Raw genomic sequence first — 21,716 nt, 5'->3', positions numbered from 1 at the left:
CTGTCTGTCACTATGTATTATGTGACAAATTAGTGAGGGTCTCAGTCAAACAATCTTAAAAATGATATAAGTCCAAATAGTATCACTATAGAAATTATTTATATCTATAAATAAGAAAAGCAAATAAAAATTTAATTTACAAGTTCAGGCTATCATATATCCACTATCTTGCTGGCTGTTATCAGGAACTTGGCAAAGGAACTGTGTTTCATGGACTTAAATCCCAAATACTTAGCACACTGACATTTAGAAGAGTTCAAGGCACATAATAGGGCATTTGATATTTGTGGAACAACTAAATGAATGGCAATACTGCAAAAGAATATGTCTTAACAGAACTTAAAATACAAGATTATCATACTAGATAACAACAAAAATTAACACCACATTGCAGGACAAAATCGCACAGTAGTATGAATGAATGTTGGAGAAAGTGAACAAACTGCAAAGTTTCATAGATGGGGCAACTGGGTGGCTCAGTCAGTTAAGTGCCCGACTTCAGCTAGAGTCATGATCTCAAGTTTGTGGATTCAAGTCCCACTTTGTGCTCTGTGCTGACAGCTCAGAGCCTGGAGCCTGCTTAAGATTCTGTGTGTCTCTCTCTGTCCGTCCCCCTGTTCGCACTCTGTCTCTCTCTCTCAAAAATAACAACAACAAAAAAAAAAAACAAGGAAAGAAAGTAAGTTTCATAGAGTAAGTGAAACCTACCATGGAAACTAATATCACAGCGATGAAGAGTAAAAGGGAATTCGAGGCTAAATGAAAAATGTGAACACGGAGTAATCATGGGACAGTGAAAATCCTAGCTCAACTGAAGCAGACTTTAGTATTATATGGCAAAGAATTGTGGGAAATAAAATGAATACAGAATCTAACATTGTTGAGTCTTCAAAACCAAAAGGACACATTTAGCTGAGGTGTTCAAGATCACCCTGGGAGACTTTTAAGCAGACAAGGTAGGAGGATGAAATAACATATTTCAAGTAACATAAGAAAACTGAGATCTAGAAATATATTAATTAAAAAGAAAACCTAAGACTAAGGTAGAAGCAGTTCAAACTAAGGAACAAAAAGATAAAGTCTGTCAGAAGAAAACCAATCAAACTTTGAGTGTGACTGAACATGAAGGAAAACAACTGTATAAAAAAATGAGGAAGATCTCAAAGATATTTTCAGGATATTTTGGTTTGAGTGATTATAGAATCCTAGAGACAATGCGCAAGCAAACTGCAGACTTCAGGAACGCAAGCCTCAGGCAGGGCTCCCAAGGACAGCAACTTAGCTACATACATCTCAGCTTTTCACAACCCACAGAAAACATGCTTCACTGGCACAATCAAACTATATGAAACAGACCGGCAATAATCATGTTTTAAGAATTTTATCAACTAATTTATAGGGAAACATAAACTCTAAGTGGATCCAATGTTAAAGTTCACGAAGTGTTCCATTCAATTCCTGTCTTAATGCTCCTATGGTGGTCAAATTATAAGTAGACTGCTTGGTGAGTAGTGACTGAGACCAAAAGGCAGCATTGAAGGATAGACAGCTCATTCAGGCAGTGCTGAAGTTTGAATATACAGAATAGCTAGAGTGTAAAATACTCTCTACCCTAAATAGATATGGATACCTATGTTCAATTCTGGCTACTTAAACTTCTAGACTTTCAACTGATAAAACTGCATTCCAATTGATAAATTCTTTCTATAGACAAAAACCTATCTAAAACTTATTCTATCTTCAATATGTAAATACCACTGCTTCAGCTACAATCTAGTCTATCTTGGGTCTTGGAACCAATCCATATCTAAGTTCAAGGTTAGAGAATAACTCATATCTTGCCATCAGGTGACTGTATCAAACTCTTAAAATGTTAACAACTCCTGACTGCCACCTACAAATATGTGATAAGTCGTATGGTAGAGGTCAGTGCCAGTGTTATGGAAGCACTGCAAGAAAGGCAGTGATTAAATCCAAATGGGAGAGCTGGGAAAGACTGGTTGGTTCACAGAGGTGATACCTGCATTAGTCTTGGGAGGTTAAACAAGTATCCCCCTCTTACACAGAAAAGGAAAAAGTTTAGACAAGGATATACTCCCCTGTACAAAAAGAATAAATGGCATGATACAAAACAATGAGCAATTCGACATGTTTTAGATTTTGATATGGGTTGCACACAATAGACTTTTCTGCAGGTACTTAGATCTTAAGACTGGAATGAACCAAATCCATTATATATATTTTGGAAAGATATATATGCCACTAGGTGAAAAATTAAAGTGAAAAGTAACTGGAAGCAAAGAGATAAATCAGAAGCCCTCTGAAATAATCCAACCAACACCAAAGAGCCTTAACTAAAACAGTTTCAAAAACAAGAGCAAAACCAGGAGCACCTGGCTGGCTCAGTCAGTGGAGTGTACAACTCCAGATCTCAGGGTTGTGAGTTCAGCCCCCAGTTGGACAAAGAGCTTGAAGGAAGGGAGGGAAGGAGGGAGGGAGGGAAGGAGGGAGGGAGGGAAGGAGGGAGGGAGGGAGTAAGGAAGGAAAAAATGAGAAACCAAAAGAATTAAAATATTTAGAGAAAAAAGAGAACTAGGCATAAAATTATTAAGTGTCTCTGCAAAGAAGTATCAGCACATGAGAATAAAACTTAAGCAACTATGTAAAGATTAGATGGAAATAATGGACAAAATTATCCTTTGAAGAAACTGAGCAATAACAGGAAAATCTGATGGATACCAGAATGGTTGACATAGAAAATATATTAAAAAATTACCTTCATAAGGAGAAGAAATATATGCTTAATGCAAAAGTGAAGGAACCAATGTTGGATGGGTGCTCAACGTTCTAAAAGGGGTCCGTGGGAATTTAATCACTTACGATTCAGAAATAGATGAGACCAAAGGTTTAAGTTGAAAAAACTGAGATTTGCCCTAGTGAAGAGAAGCACAAACAGTTATAGAGATGTATTAAATTTAAAAACTGAACAAAGTTTGAGAGGCTTTGAAGAATAAACAAACCAAGCTCAGGATTTTGGCAATGTGACTGGGAAGCGGTCTAGAAACTCAGGAAGAAAGGTCTGATAAACTTATACATGTGGATGACTGACAGACACAAGCTGATTTAAAAAAAAAATTGATTACTTCTAATAGGATTGAGGACTGTGTAGATTTAATCGAGATGAGAAACTCTTTCATATAATGCCAAAGCTGTTAAAAGCAGCATTAAACAATCACTAACAAGCAAGAAAAATTCTTGCCCATAGACCATTTCTAAAATCTTAGGGTTTGTTATGTAAGCTACCCTGGTCCTTACATAGCTCCAGCCCTTACAGACAGTAAACAGGTATGAAAATAAGAAAAGAAAAACTTTGCTAAATAAATAAAATGAAAATAATACAAGTTTTGACAGAAAACCAGCTGAAGAATAAGGTCATCTATTGATTTCATATAGATTTATTAACTAAATCTAATGAAATAGAGATATTTAACTGTTCTAAATAATAGTTCCAATAGAATTATATAAATGAGAAGGTAAAATGAGAGAAAGAAAACTGTAAAACACAATTACCAACAGCTCTGATTTGAATTTAAGCACATGAGTTTTCTAATTTAACTGCTTACAGAATTTGATTTGCCAGCATCGTGCTTCACAGTACAAAATGTGCTTTGAATTCTTTAAAGTAAAAAGTACAGGGGCACCTGGGTGGCTCAGTGGGTTAAGCATCCTACTTTGGCTGAAAGTAGGTTTCATGATCTTGTGGTTTGTGGGTTTGAGCCCTGTGTTTGGGCTCTGTGCTGACAGCTCAGAGCCTGGAGTCTGTTTCAGATTCTCTATCTCCCTCTCTCTCTGCCCCTCCCCTGAATGCACGGTCTGTCTCAAAACTAAACGAACATTAAAAAAAATTTTTTTAAGTAAAAAGTATGGACAGAAATTTTTGCTATTTACCAAGTGAGAGTATGAAACTTAATTTAAATGTACTTTAAGGCTCAAAATCAAAAATTCTCAATAAAATACTTTGGTGCATCTTAAATATCTTAATAGGACATACAACATAGGAGAATGCATAAATTTGACATAACTATATTCAAAAAGGATGCCAGGGGCACCTGGGTGGCTCAGCTGGTTGAGCATCCAACTTGGGCTCAGGTCATGATCTCGCGGTTTGAGAGTTTGAGCCCTGTGTGGGGCTCTGTGCTGACAGCTCAGAACCTGACGCCTGCTTCAGATTCTGTGTCTCTTCCTCTCTCTGTCTCTCAATAATAAACATTAAAAAAAAAAAAACAAAAAAAAATACCCCCGCCAGACTTCTTGCTTAAGTTGATGATATAAAACTATGCCTTTGAAATTCATTAAATTTATCAACAAACTTGAGAAGACATTTTTCTTGATATAAATTGATAAGGCAAAGTGGAAGCCCAACCAACAAAAGGCAAAAATAGCCACTTTTTCAGAAGGAGAGGGCATTCTAATTAAATATAATTCATTAACTATATCAACATTAGTGTTGAAATTAACAGTAGTTTATTTTTTTTATTTTTTTATTTTTTTTTTAAATTTTTTAAAAATGTTTTATTTATTTCTAGGAGAGAGAGAGACAGCGTGAGCAGGGGAGGGTCAGAGAGAGAGGGAGACACAGACTGAAACAGGCTCCAGCCTCTGAGCTGGCAGTCAGCACAGAGCCCGACGCGGGGCTCGAACCCACGAACCGTGGTATCATTACCTAAGCGAAAGTCAGACGCTTAACCAACTAAGCCACCCAGGCGCCCCAACAGTAGTTTATTTTAAAAGATAGTTTTCCAGTAACAATCAGTTGAATGAATTATGCAAGGTCTGATATAAAGCAATACTGTTCAGTCGTTAAAATGCTGATGAAGAAGGGATGCCTTGGTAGCTCAACCAACTCTTGATTTCAGCTCAGGTCACGATCCCAGGGTCACGGGATAGAGCCCACCATCAGGCTCCACACTGAGCATGGAGCCTGATTAAGATTCTCTCTCCCACTCTGTCCCTCTCCCCAACTTGTGCACGCTCCCTCTCTCTCTCTGGTTCATGAGTTCGAGCCCCGCATCGGACTCACTGCTGTTAGTGCAGAACCAGCTTCCGATCCTCTGAACCCCTCATGTCATGCTCTCTCAAAAATGAAAAACATTTACTTTATTTTTTAAATATAACTTATTGTCAAATTGGCTGACATATAGTGTGGAATAAACATTTATTTTTAAAAATTCTGGGGCGCCTGGGTGGCTTAGTCGGTTAAGCGTCCGACTTTCGCTTAGGTCATGATCTCGCGGTTCGTGGGTTCGGGCCCCGCGTCGGGCCCTATGCTGACTGCCAGCTCGGAGCCTGGAGCCTGTTTCAGTCTGTGACTCCCTCTCTCTCTGACCCTCCCCAGCTCACGCTGTCTCTCTCTCTCTCTCTCTCTCCTAGAAATAAATAAAAACATTAAAAAAAATTTTTTTTAATTCTTTTAAAAAATGTTGATGAAGAATGAAGTATTTTTAAAGTTGTTAACAAGCCACTTCTCCGTTTTCTAAGACATGCATAAATGTTTCATTACAGTACTGCTAAGTAACAAATAAAAGGTTAAATGCAAGACAGTCCTAAATGTAGTACTCTTCCTTAACTGTATTTTCTGTCATTACAGAAAATATCCCTATAGATCTATACACAAAGAAGCTATTAATTAGAGCTAATGAATTTATATTTAGCATTTATAAATCATCCATCTACTTCAGACCAATTCCTACCCATTCCTCAACATTCACTTCCCTTATAAAACCTTCCTTGTTAACAACAAAAAAAAATTCACATTACTCCAAAACAGCTTTTGCCAGGCTCAACTGTAACCAACAATTTATGGATCTCTCCTCCAGTGAAACTGTATTCATCTCATTTCTTCGGCCCTAACTCAGCTCCCTAGAAAGTGCCTAACATGGCAGGCTTTCAATATATGTTCATACTGCCTATTAGATGAAATAAAAGGATAAAGCATAAATTTGCCCACTGTTCTTCACTACAGTCAATCCCTACTATGTGCCAAGTACTGAACTTTAACAGAAAGAAGAAAATTATTCACCTTACGATCAAAAGACAATATATTATATCTCAGAGAAAGTAGTCTATAAGATAATCCCCTCAATTTAATATAGTAAGAATGTGTTACAAATACTTTCTTTTAAACAAACTAAGAAGGACAAGTTTGGTAAGTACACTAATAAAGCTTCATCAAACAAATTTAAAATAAAAATTTCAGCTTAACTTTAAATTTTTAGCCACACACAAAGGTCAGGAAAATTTAATGTGCACTCCTAATGGTAACTATTGGAAAGATGCATGTACTGTAAATATTTTAATGTACTGAATAATTAACCATACTAGAATCAAAGTAGTTCTCTGTCACTAATAGCAGTTAGACAAGCTCTCTCTGGGACTCACTCTTATCTACAAAAGATAAGAGTTGGCAAATGACCTCCAAGTTCTTAAAAGATCTTACTGTTGATGATTGTAGTACTTTAATTAAATACACAATGGATTATTTGCATTCACATACCTACCATTTCTAAACCATCGCCAAAGCCTGTGAAGTGTAGTTACTGCTGATAGGAATAATTATCCCTTCTTCATAAGGATTAAATAAGCTAATACATACAGGAGACCTGAAAGTAAATCAGAGCTCCAAGCTGATGTAAAGGACTGCACCTAGCCTGATGCCTAGCATCCTCTCCTCAACTAAGGGTTTGCAGGAATTTCTCTCAGGAGACTTGTGAATACCAATAGTTCTACAATTTTATTTTGTTTTGTTTTTTAAGTGTATCTCAGATACTTGGCCAATTCTACTTATTAAAGGATTCTTTTTCCTGATGATCTGAAATGTTCTTTTAGTGACCATGAAGAGAAAGAACTCTGACGAACTAAAATACTGCTGATATGATATAGAAGCTCTCTATCAAAATTAAGAATAAGTAATAAATAACAAAATCAAGTTAGAAAATAATCTTTTTTACGTTTGTTTGTTTATTTATTTATTGAGAGAGAGACAGACAGACAGACAGACAGACACCAGGGGAGGGGCAGACAGAGAGAGAATCCCAAGCAGGCTCCATCCTGACAGCTCAGAGCCCAAGGAAGGACTCGATCTCACAAGCCATTAAATCACAATCTGAGCCGAAATCAAGAGTCAGACACTCAACCAACTGAGCCACCCAGGTGCCTCAAAAATAGTGTTAGTCTTAAAGAACTAATATTTCAGTTAAAATTATGATTTAACATTATAATGAATGTTACCAAAGCTTTCTGTTCCTCTTGATTAGAAAACAGACTTAGTTTACAATTAATTCTAATTCTAGTTAGCATCTGACCTACCCAACCAACAAAGCTGTCTGGCAATAAATGCTAAAGTGAAGCTTCATTGTCCTAATGTCAATTAACCTAATAGAGGAAGGGAAAGACAATAAGCATGAATTTAAATTTAAGAAAATTCTACTAATGAATGTAACTATTAATAATGCAAAACTTTTTAGGAAAAAAGTCACGGCTTCTCTTTTGAGCAAGACTGTATTCAGAAACAAAAGACTATAGTCATAAACATTCATATATAAATACACATGCCCATAAATTATCAGGAATTGGAAATATTTTAATCATTTATACTTATAAAAATGGTTAAAACCTTCTGAAATGACAAAAATACTTAATAAACATAATGAACTTAAGAAGTTATAATGGAGCAGAATACTCCAATAAGACTTCTTTTAGGAAGAAAAAAAGCAGGAAAGTGTGGCATTGCTTTGCTAGGTAAATCACTGTATTTGGGCAAGCAGTGGCTATCAAAAGGTAAAAGATAACAAAAGTCAGCTGAGCAATGTGTAAAGGGCAGACATTGATAACTACATAAAAAAAAATAAGCAATCAGATTAGTATTTCAAAAGGCATCTACTACCTATCAAAAAGATAAAAGTATCATGTTTAGTTAAAGAAGAAAAACAGCCATAGCCTTGCAGAGCCTTACAGTGCCTTATTTGTGACATCAAATGAAGGCAACCTATTATCACAGACTTATAATACAGAGCAGAACAGCCTGTTGAAGTTCTTTCTTCATAAGTAATTTCTGGAGGAGAAAAGTCTCCCTTTCTCTCTCCAGTGTCCCTTATTATTTTCCATCTCATCTCTTCTTCACAATCCAAACCTCTCCACTTCCAAGAATTTATTGCAAAGACTCATCAATATCATCCAGAGCTTCTACTTTTCTCCCTAAAAGATCTTTATGACAAGGAAAAAGTTTATGATCAGCTGGAAGTAAGTAACATGGGAAGGTGACTTAAAAAAAAAAAAATCCCCTATTAGGAGCGCCTGGGTGGCTCAGTCGGTTAAGCGTCCAACTTCGGCTGATGTCATAATCTCATGGTTAGTTGAGTTCGAGCCCCAATGTGGGCTAACAGCACAGAGCCTGGAGCCTGCTTCAGATTCTCCATTGCTGTCTCCCTCTGCCCCTCCTCTGTTCATGCTCTCTCTCTCAAAAATAAACAAACATGAAAAAAAATGTTTTAATCTCCTAGCAGTAAAAACCTTTATCATGTGCGCTGCACATATGGAAGGAAAGCAAGGTACCCTACAAATACTATGTTATTTGCAACTCAGGGAGAAAACTAACTTCTAGCTGTAAGCAACAGGTAGTCCAAGTGAAAGGAAAAGGAGCAAGCTAATCCTTAGAAGCACTCAGGAAAAGAAATAGTTGAGACAGGCTTTTAACCACCAAATACTTAACAATGACAAGAAATTCCAATTCTTCTCCAGTTCTCTAATTGCTCCTCACCTCATCAACGTTACTACAAGTCTATACTAGAGGCACAATGGAAACTAATACTGTACAGAAGGAGTGCCTTAACTGGATGCAGTTAAGGTGGAGGGAATATGAAGGACTGAATTCTTACTGTGACTATCTGCCAGCAATGTCACACCTGTTTGGCACCTGAGTTACGTTAATCATTACTTTTATGCATGACAATAATGATTAATTTCTTTAATACTATATGAGATAATATAAGTTATTAACTAGGTTGGGAAAGACTTTCTAGAAATATAACACCATAATATTATTTCTATAGGAAACTGTTCTGGAAATTATTCCTAAGTTGAAACCTATCAAATGTAAACAGTAGGACTGGCACAATACAATGGTCAAACTGCTTGCGTTCAAGTCAAATTCCACCACCACTAGCTGTTTAAATTTGGAAGAGTTACTCTAATCTTGCTTTGCCTCCATTTCTACATCTGTAGAATAGAGGTTTAAAAAAAAAAGCAGGTAAAAAAAGTGGAGGTTAAAAAAAATGCAAGATTAAATACTTCATGAAGATTTAAACGAGTTAATGTAAGTAGGGTAGATACTTTTACCTAAATAAAGTGAGGAAAAGTAAAATTTAACTTCTTATCCATCTAACATACTTCTACTTACCCTTAAAAGACCTAGTCCAATCCATCCATTGTGAAACTCTTCTTGAACAACAAATTAAATATTCCCTCCTGTCAATTCAATGCATATTCAACTCAATGTGCATCAAGGATATTCAGTTTCACATATTCATAATCACAGAAACTTGAGGCAAACCACTGAGGTCATCTAGTTCTAGTTCAAGCATACTTTCCATGCCATTTATTTATTGTACTTTCCCCAAAGTCATCTTTATGAGCGTGTATGAGTAGATTGGTTTTTCATACTACCTAAATATTTTTTAAAAATAAATACAACTTTATAATCAGATATTAGGATCCTAAGTTTCAATATTAAAATATCAAAAGCTGAAATATGTTTTTCTAAATCTTTTGATTATGGGCAAAACACAAAGCTATTTTAGTCTACTTTAACAATGGAATAGCTAAGTCTGTTTTATGCAACTGAAAGATATGAATGTAAAATCAGTACATTGTGAGTTGATGAGTTGTATTCTCTCAAGAACTATACTATCTTAAAAGACTAAAAATATGTGGCACAAATCAATCTATTAGATAAAATATCACTTACTATTTTAGAGGGTTTTTTAAGGAAAAAAAACACAAATATTCTTAAGGGGCGTCTGGGTGATTCAGTAGTTTGGACTTCTAACTCTTGGTTTCAGCTCAGGTCATGAGCTCCCAGTTGGTGAGTTCACACCCTGCATCAGGCTCCACACTGCTGGTGTGAAGGCTGTTTGGGAATCTCTCTCCCTCAATCTCCCTCTTTCTCTACTCCTTCCTTAATCTCTTTTTCTCTCTCAAAATAAACTTTAAAAAAATTAAAAGAAACATATTTAACTTATTTACCTGTTCACTGTTTGGAAACATAGTAATGTTTAACTTTTCTGAAAGAATTATACAGCTACAGACAATATGAACTTTGTGCCTGACATTACAATAATTTTTCAGGGTACAGCTCACAAATATGTACTCACAGATATCAGGCATATGTGTTGAAGATATATACATAGATATTAAATCATACTTGTTCCAATGTCACCTCCTCATTTAGGTTTTCTCTGAATAACCTATCTAAAATAACCACCCTAATCATTTTCTATCCCTTACCCTGCTTTTCTCTTTCTTAGTTGTAATTATCACAACCAACATATATAATGTCTCATTTCATTATCATTAGAATCTCCCAGTAAAGCATAAGCTCCACAAAGGCAGTATTATCTCTGTTTGATAAAGTTATATCCCTATGGCCAAGAATACAGACATACCTGACATACAGACAGTGCTTAAACCAAGAGAATATTCTTCCTACCAGAACTTCAAAGATTTTATTCTGTAAGTGTTAGATAAAGAGGAAAAAGAAACTTTACAGACAAGTTTATTTCTTCAAAGTTTCTTTTGGGCAAGTTGTGTTCATTCTTGACTCAGTAACAATGGGCAAAACCACAGTACAACAATAAGAAAATAATAAATTCTCTCCTAGAAATGAACACTTCAAACTAGCTTCTGATTTTCTGAAATCACCCAAATTTGTTTTACACTTTTACTCCAGAGCACACAAAAGAAGTAAATTATTTAAAAAGTGGGCCAAAGCTAGAGTATAAACTAGTTTTAAGAATCAATCTTAAATAAACAAAATTCTACCCATGAGAACAGTCTCTATTATTATTTGAACTAAGCCTCTTTAGGAAAGTAGTGAAGGAGAGAAGTCACAAGAAAAGTCAGAGAACTGGGAAGAAACCCAAATCTCTGCCACTATATGGCTAGTTGATAAAATCTGAGAATTCATCCTTGAAGCTACACATGTTCATTCACCAAGACAGACCACATTCTGGGTAATAAAATACATCTTAACAAACTTAAACAGAAATCATACAATGGCTGCCCTCAGATTACAATGGAATTAAACTAGAAATCAGTAACAAAAAGAGAACTGGAAAATCCCAAAATATGTCAAGAGTCAATAATATGTTTCTAGGGGCGCCTGGGTGGCTTAGTCGGTTAAGCGTCCGACTTTCGCTTGGGTCGTGATCTCGCGGTTCGTGGGTTCGAGCCCCGCGTCGGGCTCTGTGCTGACTGCCAGCTCAGAGCCTGGAGCCTGTTTCAGTCTGTGACTCCCTCTCTCTCTGACCCTCCCCTGCTCACGCTGTCTCTCTCTCTCTCCTAGAAATAAATAAAAACATTTAAAAAAAAAAATAATAATATGTTTCTAAATAACACATGGGTCAAAAAGGAAAAATCAAGACAAATTCAAAGTATTTTTAATTAAATGAAAGCATAACTTATCAAAATTTATGGGATGTAGCAAAAGCAGTGCTTAAACAGAAATTTATGGCATAAATGTAAATATTAGAAAAGATCTAAAATCAAACACCTGAAGTTCCATCTTAGGAAACCAAAAAAAGAGCAGATTAAATCCAAAGTAAGCAGAAGGAAAAGAAATAATTAGAGCAGAAATCAGTAATTGTAAAGAAGAAATCAATAGAGAAAAATCAATGAAACCAAAAACTGGTACTCTGAAAAGATCAATAAAAACAGTAAGTCTAGTCAGGCTAAGAAAAAAAAGAAAGGATACAAATTATTAATATCAGAAACAAAAAAGGGGACATCACTACAGACTCCATGGACATTAAAATTAACAAAGGAGCACTATGAACAACTCTATGCCCACAGATTTTATAACCTAAATGAACAGGCTGATTCCTTGAAAGACACAATTTGCCAAAACTGACATAAGAAATGAACAATCTGAACAAGCCTGTATCTATTAAAGAAATCGAATCAATAGTTAATAACCTTCCTTAACAGAAAACACCCAGCCCAGAAAACTACAGGATCATTTTTATCTTATAAATATAAATGCAAAAATCCTAAACATATTATTAACAAATAAAACCCAACAACATATGAAAAGAATTATACACCCCAGCCAAATGGAATTTATTCCAGGGATCCAAGGCTAGTGCAATATTCAAAAATCAATTAAAATAATCCACCATATCAACAAACTGCAGATGTCTGATCATCACCCAGCACAAATATCTCCAATATCTCCATTAAAGCCTATGTCTGCACTTGAGTTCTCTCAAAGTATGGTTTAAGGACCACCAATTTGAGACTTAACTGTAAAACTCATTAAAAGATTCTGAAACTCTACCAATAACAGGGCTCAGATAAGCATTTTTATCAATCAACATAGGTGAATTCTACACACTCGAGTTTGAGAACTAGTGTCCTCAGTTATTACATGACCCCTACTGTTAGAATTTCTTTCCTCTATGCTTTGAGCACATTATACATACCTCTATTATAACATTTACCATTTTCTTCCCACTACCCTTTTTCGCCCCCTAATCGTTCTCATTAACTCTGAATGTGTAAGGCAGAAGTTGACAACCTTTTTTTGCCAAAAGACCACATAGCTCAATCCCAGCAATAAAAACTACCACAGGATGGAACATAAATAAAACAAGCCATGAGACACCTGCAATTCCAGAACTAGCTCTATTCACATACTTTGTCCCGTAAATCAACTTAAATGGTAAAAAGATCTATTTGATTACAGCTGATTTGTAATTTTCAAAAAGATAATTGTAATAGAACAAATAGTTTCATCCTTCCTTCAGTAAATTGTCTATGGACTAACAAGTTTTACAACATGAAAGAAAAAAATTAAGAGTGGAATACTAAGTATTTTTAGTCTGGACCATAATCCTACTTACTGTCATTTGCTCGCAACAGAAGAACCTTATTACATGCACAGGCATTTTTTGAGTTTGGGTGTATATAATGTATCAGGAAATAAAAGAATAGACTGAATTTTTATCAGTTAAAAAATCATGGTATCTCAATGCTTTGCTTTCCATTCTGGAGTAGTATTTAGGACAACAGTGAACCTGGCCAAACATATGTACAATGATTCCAAGTAATACCTCTATGGTATATTAAAAAAAAAAAGAAAATCGATGGGGCGCCTGGGTGGCTTAGTCGGTTAAGTGTCCGACTTTCGCTCAGGTCATGATCTCGCGGTTCGTGGGTTCAAGCCCCGCGTCGGGCTCTGTGCTGACGGCCAGCTCAGAGCCTGGAGCCTGTTTCAGTCTGTGACTCCCTCTCTCTCTGACCCTCCCCTGCTCACGCTGTCTCTCTCTCTCCTAGAAATAAATAAAAAACATTTAAAAAAAAAAAGAAAAGAAAATCGAACTTGAAAAATCAAAGGGTAAGGAAAAAAGTGGAAGTCAGACTAAATTTTATTTAATGAGAAACATGTACCTATTCTGAAAAAAGTCCTGAAAGTCACAGAATCAGAAATGTGAGAATCAGAAAATGTTTTAATCTCGGGGTGCCTGGGTGGGTCAGTCAGTTAAGAACTGACTCTTGGCTTAGGCTCAGGTCAAGATCTCACAGTTCCTGAGTTCCAGCCGCACATGCAGAGCCTGCTTGGGATTCTTTCTCCCCCTCCCTGTCCTTCCTTCACAAGCTTCAAAATAAATTCAACCTCTCACTTCATTTAATGGCTAAACCCTTTCTTTTGAGGGATTCTATACATTGCCCAAACTTGCATATACAGATGTTATCGATTTCATGACTGGGATCGCTTAAGTGGAGCTAAGTAAGTTAACACAGAAATATAAGCAATACCAGAATGGAGAGTCAACTAGCTGGCCCCTGGAGACATACTCCAGGTGACAGTCTCTTAAGCTCCGTTTTGAAAAACAGCATGAGTTTGCCTCAACCTAAAACAAAACTGTATTTTTTGAGAAGGCAGGAGGAGTTCTCCTTCTAGTATTACAGAATACTGGGAATAAGTTAACATTCAGCTACTTTATGACTATTGTAAATTTACGGACTTTTATTATATTTTTATCCTCAGCTTTTCAGACCAATAAGCAAAAAATGAGATTAAACGTAACAAGTGGAGATCTGAGTTTTTAATTCAGTAGAAGTTTGAGTAGGCCAAACTACTGTTACCTTAGGTAAACCACTGCTTATTTCCAGACCTCACATTCTTCCTTATGTAAAATTAAGGAGGTAGTGGGGTGGAGGTGGTTAAGCTAATTTTGGTCTTTGGCTCCTTCTCATCCAACTATACCCTATCTTTGTCTAATACCACTGTATAAAAGAGGGAAAAAAGCCTTCTTAATGAACACAAACTGTATTATTCACTGACGTTAAAAACACACACAGTACCAGAAAGTCACAGGCTACATTAGCTGGTAGAGTAGATCAGAAACCACATTACTTTGACATTCTTTTCTTTCACATTCATTGAAGTTTCTATAAGTCATTCAAAAGTCCAACATTGTACACAACAGCTGATCAATGTCAACATTTGGTCCTGAAAAACCATGGTACACTGAGGCTAAATTCCAAGACAGATTCCCCTCCAGATGAGAATTTGAGATCTTTTATTTAGTCAAATAATTGACAGTGTTGAACTTTACCAAACCACTGTGATCATGGCAAACAGCAAAGGTTTGGAAATACCCTCTATAGCCTTTTGTGTTCTGGAAAGGGCTTACTAAAATGAATCACTGGTATCCACACGACTTGGTTAAGAGTCGCAGATGCCCCACTTGTTTACCTATGACAAGGTCAGACAGAACCCACAAATTCCTGTTCTTTGTTTCACAAATGACTGGCTAAACTGCTTGTACCCATAGATCAACTGGAACAAAACATCTGTTACTGAACTTCTGGTTAAGACCCTCTTTCCCCAGGTTCAGTCTGAAGCAGCATACAACTCCTTAACAGCTCTTCCTCAGAACAGACTGGCCTGAGGATAAAATAATCTGATTAACTGTTCAATGTACTATGCTTTCATCTCACTTCCCCACACATGGTTCTTCCTAGCATTATTTTACTCCTCCCTATAAAAGAAAACCCTCTTTGCTTAACCTTTGAGACTCTTGCAGATCTTATGGTTAGGGCATTCGCTGTGTTGCAATATTCCTTTCGAATAAAATCCCTCCTTACTAAGTTTGGATTTTTTGACACCCTTCCCAATTTCAAATGGGCTGAGTTTGAAAGATAAGCTGATTTTGCCCTTTCTTTTAGGTGACAGGTGTTGATCCTCTACAAGAAAGGGTTCCCTTGTGCCTGCCTGGAAGAGCTGAAGGGATTTCTAAGATCTTGAGTTCTTGGCCACTGCCAAGCAGCTAAGAAGGAGAGAGGGGCGGAAGTAATCAACTTGGCAAGGTCAACTCTGGGACCACCTGGCGCCACACTCCACATACAGTGAATGGACCAGGAACGTTCTGGCTACCTATAGGTACTCCTGGACAAATCTCGCCTTTGGGCAGGGCAGATGCCGCTTCCTCAGCGGCCCAGGAGCTTCAGCGCTCCGGGGCAGGTACAGGGTCCTGCCCTCGCGAATCATGCCACTGCTCTCGCCTGCTCCATCCTCAGCCGGGAACCCGACTGGCTACCTTCACAGGACTGACCTCCTGGCCCCTTCCTTCCCACTGTTGTTACACCAGCCTTCAAACAAGAACTCACCATGGCGCCAAGGACAGGTCGTAGACCGGACGCCCTGGAGTCCCCGGGACCGTCCGGGACCTTTCCTACCCACCCAGCAGACGGGAGCTTCTTAAACAACGCGAAGGAGAGAGTTTTCCGGCTCTGCCGGAAGTTCTGCCCGCGCGGGACAGGAAGTCCCTCCCCTCCTTGAACGACGGCGACCCCACGCCACGCAGAGGTGAGGATACGCAGGACGTCCTCTAATGCCACTTCCGTGGGTGCTAGGTTAGAGGCTGGGGGCGGTGCTGACCTTGAGAGAGCGCGGGGGGAAGCGCAGGCGCAGCACAGGTAGGTGGGCGGGCGGAGGGGGTTGCTGCGACTGTGAGCTTGGGGAGGTAGGTTGGGTGGTTTGGGCCGGAGTGCGTGCTTGCCCAGGGAGGTGATGGAGGCGCAGGTTGATGAACGGGGTGGGAACCGAGCCCAGAGGATTTAGTGAGGGGGAAAAACCCAGGCCGTGCTCGTGCTGAGACCACAGTAATTGCCTGAATTCAGCCACGCGCTTTCTTTTACCTTCTCCTTTTCCAGGCTGCCCCTTCTTGGAGACTTTCCGGATCTCCACAGACCTGTTTGCCCTTCCGTCATCTCTCTACCTGATTTAGTGCGCCCTGCGGCGCTCCTCTTCCTCAGGGCAGTGGAATTTGATCCTGAGAACGTTTCTTCACTATTCATACATACCAGTTGAAGCCAGAAGAACATCTATCTACCAAGAGAAGAGAAACCAGGAGGAGAATTCTGCCTATTTAATACATTACAATGTCGAAGGTTTCCTTTTATTTTAAAAAACATATGATCATTTGGGGAAAAAGTGTAACTCCCATGTACCTCTCTCTTAAGGTGTTTTTGCCAAAATCTGTACCCAGCAACTCTGTGCCTTTTTTATTTGGCTATAAGCCACAGTACTGGAGGCAGGCTTGAAGTGGATGTACAGAGCACCTTTAACCCAGAGATTAATCTCACAACTTGGGATCCTTGCTTAAAGACGTGACTGTATCTACAATTTCATTTATAGGATCGCATTTTTGCCAGTATCTAATTTTGTCATAAAGCTGGTCTTGGGGAGATAAACTAGGAAGCTTAACAAGAAATTACGAAGGTTGGGCAGGCAGGAGTGGCTATAGATGTACCTGGAGAGCATGATATCCAAGCTATAAATAAATGGTCAGAAGACCATGGGAGTCACTTCTGAGCCACCCAAAAGAAGCATGCTTTACATGACAAAGGGGCCTAGAGGTCAAGTGAATGAGTTGTTTTTACTTTAAATTTTCTTTTGACAGGGGGAGGGGGAATGAATAACATGATAAAGATGTAGGAATTGTAAGTACTGACACTGGAACCAGCTGGAGGTGGGGTGGGCCTGAGAAATACTTTGTGAAACAGACCTGCTGCTAATGGATCCAGAACTTCCCTGAGGGTTCCACCTCTGCTGTACAGGGACGAGGTTGTAAATAGACAAGCCCCAGGGCATCTGCAGATGATAAGTGTGGTAGAGAAGGATTGGAGTCATTCTGCTTGTGTATCTGTGGGAAGCAGCTGCTATTCTTGAAGAAAAGGTGGAGAAGGAAACTGGCTATCAGTCTGTCAGTGACAACACATCCTGTGAAGTCTTACTCTTTCATTTCTGACACTTTGGTTCTTACATCCGTCCTAAACCTGGCAGCCTCATTGAGGTTCACAGAGCATCTCCTCCTGTGTGACAGTAAGACTGGAATTATTATCAGGATGGAATCTATTCCTGCCAGAGTAAAACCACGAAAGGAAATCACAGTCAGTATTCGTTATCTGCTTATCATTTTTAATAGATCATGGAGTTCTGTGTTCCTTATTTGGTATTTGACAATTTGATAAATAACCCTTGGCTAATACCTTTAATATTCTAATATCTATTACAATGTGAAAAATCTGTTATAAGTAATGTTTTTTAAAGATTAAAATGCATTCCATGTATGTTTAAAGGCAGCATCTCCCTGTCTTTTTTATCCCACAAATAATTACAATGTTTTGTATTGGTTACATGTGTTGAAATAGAGGGATTTACCTATTTCCATTCTTTTAAACAGATGAGAGTCTGACAGAAAGGGAAAATTATGAAAGGAAATAAAAGATGTGGATAATGGAGATTAGGAAGAAATTGAGTAGTCTTGGCAAGGGAATTAGGAGTCTAATATTTGATCAAAGTCTTGGTTGCTTATTGTTAAGGTTTTTTGTTTTTGGGGTTTTTTTGCTTTTTTTGTTTTTTTTTGAGTTGCAGTGTCCTGAATGAGAACTGTTCTCAGATAATTAACACCAGAAAAGTTAACTTCCTCCTTCAACACACACACTGACCTGGAACATTTTCAGTCAATAAGACCGATCACTGTTTCAAAGACCAGCTCCATATTCTTTACAAAATACTTTCCTGATTAGCTCCTCTTCTGAGAAATTTCCACTACTTTTTCTTTGCTTTAATAGATTACATCCTTTCTTACAAGGTGCCTTTGTAATTTCCCCCCAGATTACTATAGTATATTGTTTTCCTAATTAGACATAAATACCTAGAAAGCTGAGACCTGTTTTGTGTTGACCACCTCCTACCCCTTAAATACCATGTAAATGAATGTTGTGGACAAAAATCATTTTAGTTACATTGCTCTTAAAATGTTTTATGAACAAAAGTGTTCATTGTAGCAATAATTAAAATGCTAAAAAGTTAGAAACAATTGTTAGCAATTAGAGATGGGTCAAATGCTGTCATGTGTAGTTAGTGAAATTAGTTGCCTCATTCCATTTATCAAAGTCTAGTTGTTCTCTAGGTACAAAGAGATGACTCTATTGTTCCCCAAGGGTATATGAGCAGAGCACTATCTAACACCAGATGAAAAATAAATGTACCTATTCAAGTGAAAAAAAAAAGTTAGTTAGCTATATTTTAAAAGTAGACTAGTCTTCTTAACGCTTATTTAATCCTTTTTTTTTTTTTATTGAGAAAGAGAGATAGCAAATGTGAGCGGGGGAGGGGCAGAGTGAGACACCAAATCTGAAGCAGGCTCCAGGCACTGAGCTGTCAGCACAGAGCCCAACGCCGGGCTAGAACTCACAAACCTGAGATGCTGATGTAAGCCAAAGTAAGAGGCTTAGCCAACTGAGCCACCCAGGTGCCCCTAGACTAGTCTTTCTAATGGAAAGTGTTTCTCTTCCAAGTTAAAAGCAGGCTGCAAAATTGTGACCAGTAGCATTGCTTTGATGTAAAAAACAAAATCCTCAACGTAGAACAAAGAGTAAAAAAGGAAGTAACTAAAATAAATGAATCACCATTCCTGGAATAACCCTTTTAAACCTTTCTGTAAGGGGGTAATTTTTAAAATTTTCTTTTATTTAAGAATGGATGAAAGGAGCTTCTTTCTTTCCCAAAACTAGGCTTTGTAACCTCCATATAATTCTCATCTTCCTAATTTGGGAAAAACAAACATGTTCTTCAGAAGTACATTCCAGGGCCCCTGGGTGCCTCAGTCACTTAAGCATCTGACTTAGGTCATGACCTTGCCGTTCGAGTTTGAGCCCTTGTCAGGCTCTGTGCTGACAGCTCAGACCCTCTCAAGCAGGCTTCAGATTCTGTGTCTCCCTTTATCTCTAGTGTTCCCCCACTAACACTGTCTCTCTCTCTCAAAACTAACCATTAAAAAATAAGTGTATTGCAATCCTTTAATAATTCAGTAGACTACCTCTGAAACTTTCCATTATTTATATATTACCATAGGTAAAATTAGGTCCACAGCATATACCTAGTTAATTAGAGTAATTACTGCAAATTTTCACAAATTATACAATGCATATTTTCAAGGATCACTAACGTACTTAAATGGAATCTTGGTATCATTTGATACCTTTTGCTACCAGGAAAAGTCTTTAAAACACCCACTACCAAGAGCAACAAACAAACAAAACCATAAAGTACCTGTTTAAAACCTAAGTTAATTTTATTCATTCATTAAATATTAAATTATCAACTGTATCTCAGTCACTGTTCTAGACTTGAAGAAACAATGGTAAATACAGCAGACACAGTCCCTACTATGAGGGAATTTACATTTTAGTGATAATTGACTATAAGTCAGAATATAAGACAGTAACAGTGGTAGTCAGGAAATTAAAATAGATGACTATTTTAGATCAGGTGACTAAAGAAACCTCGTAAGAAAATACCATTTAAGCTCCTATTTGACAGGAAAATCTAGCTTTGCAAAAATTGAAACCATGCTTGCAGCTAGGGCCATAATGCAAAATCTTAAGGCAGGGACTAATTTCTAATATTTCAGGAATCAAAGAAGCCTACCTGTTTGGAGCATAATAACTAAGAAAAGAATAAATTTAGGGGGTATAAAAGGGTTAAATTATATTGACATTGAAAGCCAGGAAAGGGTTTGGATTTTATTGAGTATGCTGGGAAAGGCATTTTACCCTGATGAATGGTACGAAATAATAGATTTTTTTAAATCGACTCTGGTAATATTTTCTTAATTGAAGTGTTTGATCCACTTATATATAACATAGTTACTAATATGCTTGATTTGAATCTATTATATTTTGTTTTTTATTTGTCCTATCCTAGGTTAGGGTATTTTTATATTTGTTAGGATATGTTATATATGTTTATATGTCCTATCTTTTTTTTTTTGCATTCTTTTTGATTAATTTTTAATTATTCTATTTCTCCCACCCCAAGAACTTAAGACTTATATACTCTTCTATTAGTTTGTATTATACCTCTTCCGGTTGATACAAGGACCTGAGAACACATCAGCTTTACTTACCACCCCACTTCATATTACATTGTGTATACTTAATGTCCTAAATTCCTCAAGACAGCATTTTTATACTTACTGTGCTATTATATTTACTCAAACATTTACTTTGTCTATTGTGCTTTATGACTCCTTGAGTTTCTGAGCTTCTATCTAGGATCATATTTTTTTTCTTCCTGAAGAACATGCTTTAGTATTTGCTTTTGTAAATGTCTGCTGGTGATAAATTCCATTTTTCTATCCTTAAACTATTTATGCCACCTTCATTTCAAAGAATATTTTTACTGAATTAACAGCTATTTTATCATTTTGAAGGTATATTCCATTGCTTCTGGCTGCCATAATTTTTTTTGAGAAATAATGTCAGTTTTATTTTTACCCCTTTAAAAGTATTCTCTTTTTTTCTCTGGCTGCTTTTAAGATGTTTGTCTTAAATTTATTACGATTTAACTAAATGTTTTGGGTTTTGTTGGTTTTCTTTTTGAAGTTTGTAATATTTCTTGAATCTGGGATGTGCTCTTCTTATTCTCTTTTGGAAAATCAGATACTACTTCTCCACCATCCCTTCACCCTTCTCCCCTTCTGGTACTCCACTTAAATGTTTGTTAGATCATTTTATATTATCTTTTATGTATCCATTCAGTTGTCTCTTCTGGTTCATTCTAGATAATTCTTAACTTTCTTCAGGTTCACAGTTTTCTTTTGAAGTCTCTAATCTCCTGTCAAACTACCTGTTGAAGCATTTATTTCAGTTACTACTTTTTTGGTTGTCAGTTTGGGCATTTCTGTTTGTTTCTGTTTTATGGTTTCTAGTTATCTGTCTACTTATCTGTCTCAATTGGGTCTTTTATTTTCTCAAACACATCAAGCATACTTATTTTAAAACCTGTGTCTAATAATTAGGGGGTCTGCTATTATCTGAAGCTCCTTTGTTTCTTGTTGTGGTTGTTTATCATATTATCTTATTTACTT

The 21,716-nt window shown here is 37.1% G+C and overlaps 1 protein-coding gene and 1 long non-coding RNA gene across 3 annotated transcripts in view; one reads left to right on the top strand and one right to left on the bottom strand.

The window, feature by feature from the left end:
* TMEM161B (transmembrane protein 161B) overlaps positions 1-16,083 on the bottom strand; it is a 72,930-nt gene extending 56,847 nt beyond the window's left edge. For both annotated transcript variants that reach the window (XM_039219380.1, XM_039219379.1), the window contains exon 1: positions 15,946-16,083. In XM_039219380.1, the coding sequence (XP_039075311.1) occupies positions 15,946-15,948 (3 nt within the window). In that variant the 5' untranslated portion in view covers positions 15,949-16,083. The remainder of the gene's footprint in view (positions 1-15,945) is intronic.
* Positions 16,084-16,187: 104 nt separating this feature from the next.
* Positions 16,188-17,913, top strand: LOC120221797. Its single transcript, XR_005525897.1, has 2 exons — positions 16,188-16,254; positions 16,492-17,913. It is a non-coding gene; the product is annotated as an uncharacterized LOC120221797 (long non-coding RNA).
* The last annotated feature ends 3,803 nt before the right edge of the window (positions 17,914-21,716 follow it).

Source organism: Hyaena hyaena, unplaced genomic scaffold, assembly GCF_003009895.1.
Source record: "Hyaena hyaena isolate Hyena2069 unplaced genomic scaffold, ASM300989v1 scaffold_815, whole genome shotgun sequence".
NCBI classification, from domain to species: Eukaryota; Metazoa; Chordata; class Mammalia; order Carnivora; family Hyaenidae; genus Hyaena; species Hyaena hyaena.
Note: the sequence above shows the minus strand (reverse complement) of the source record. Positions and strands in the feature narration are given on the sequence as shown.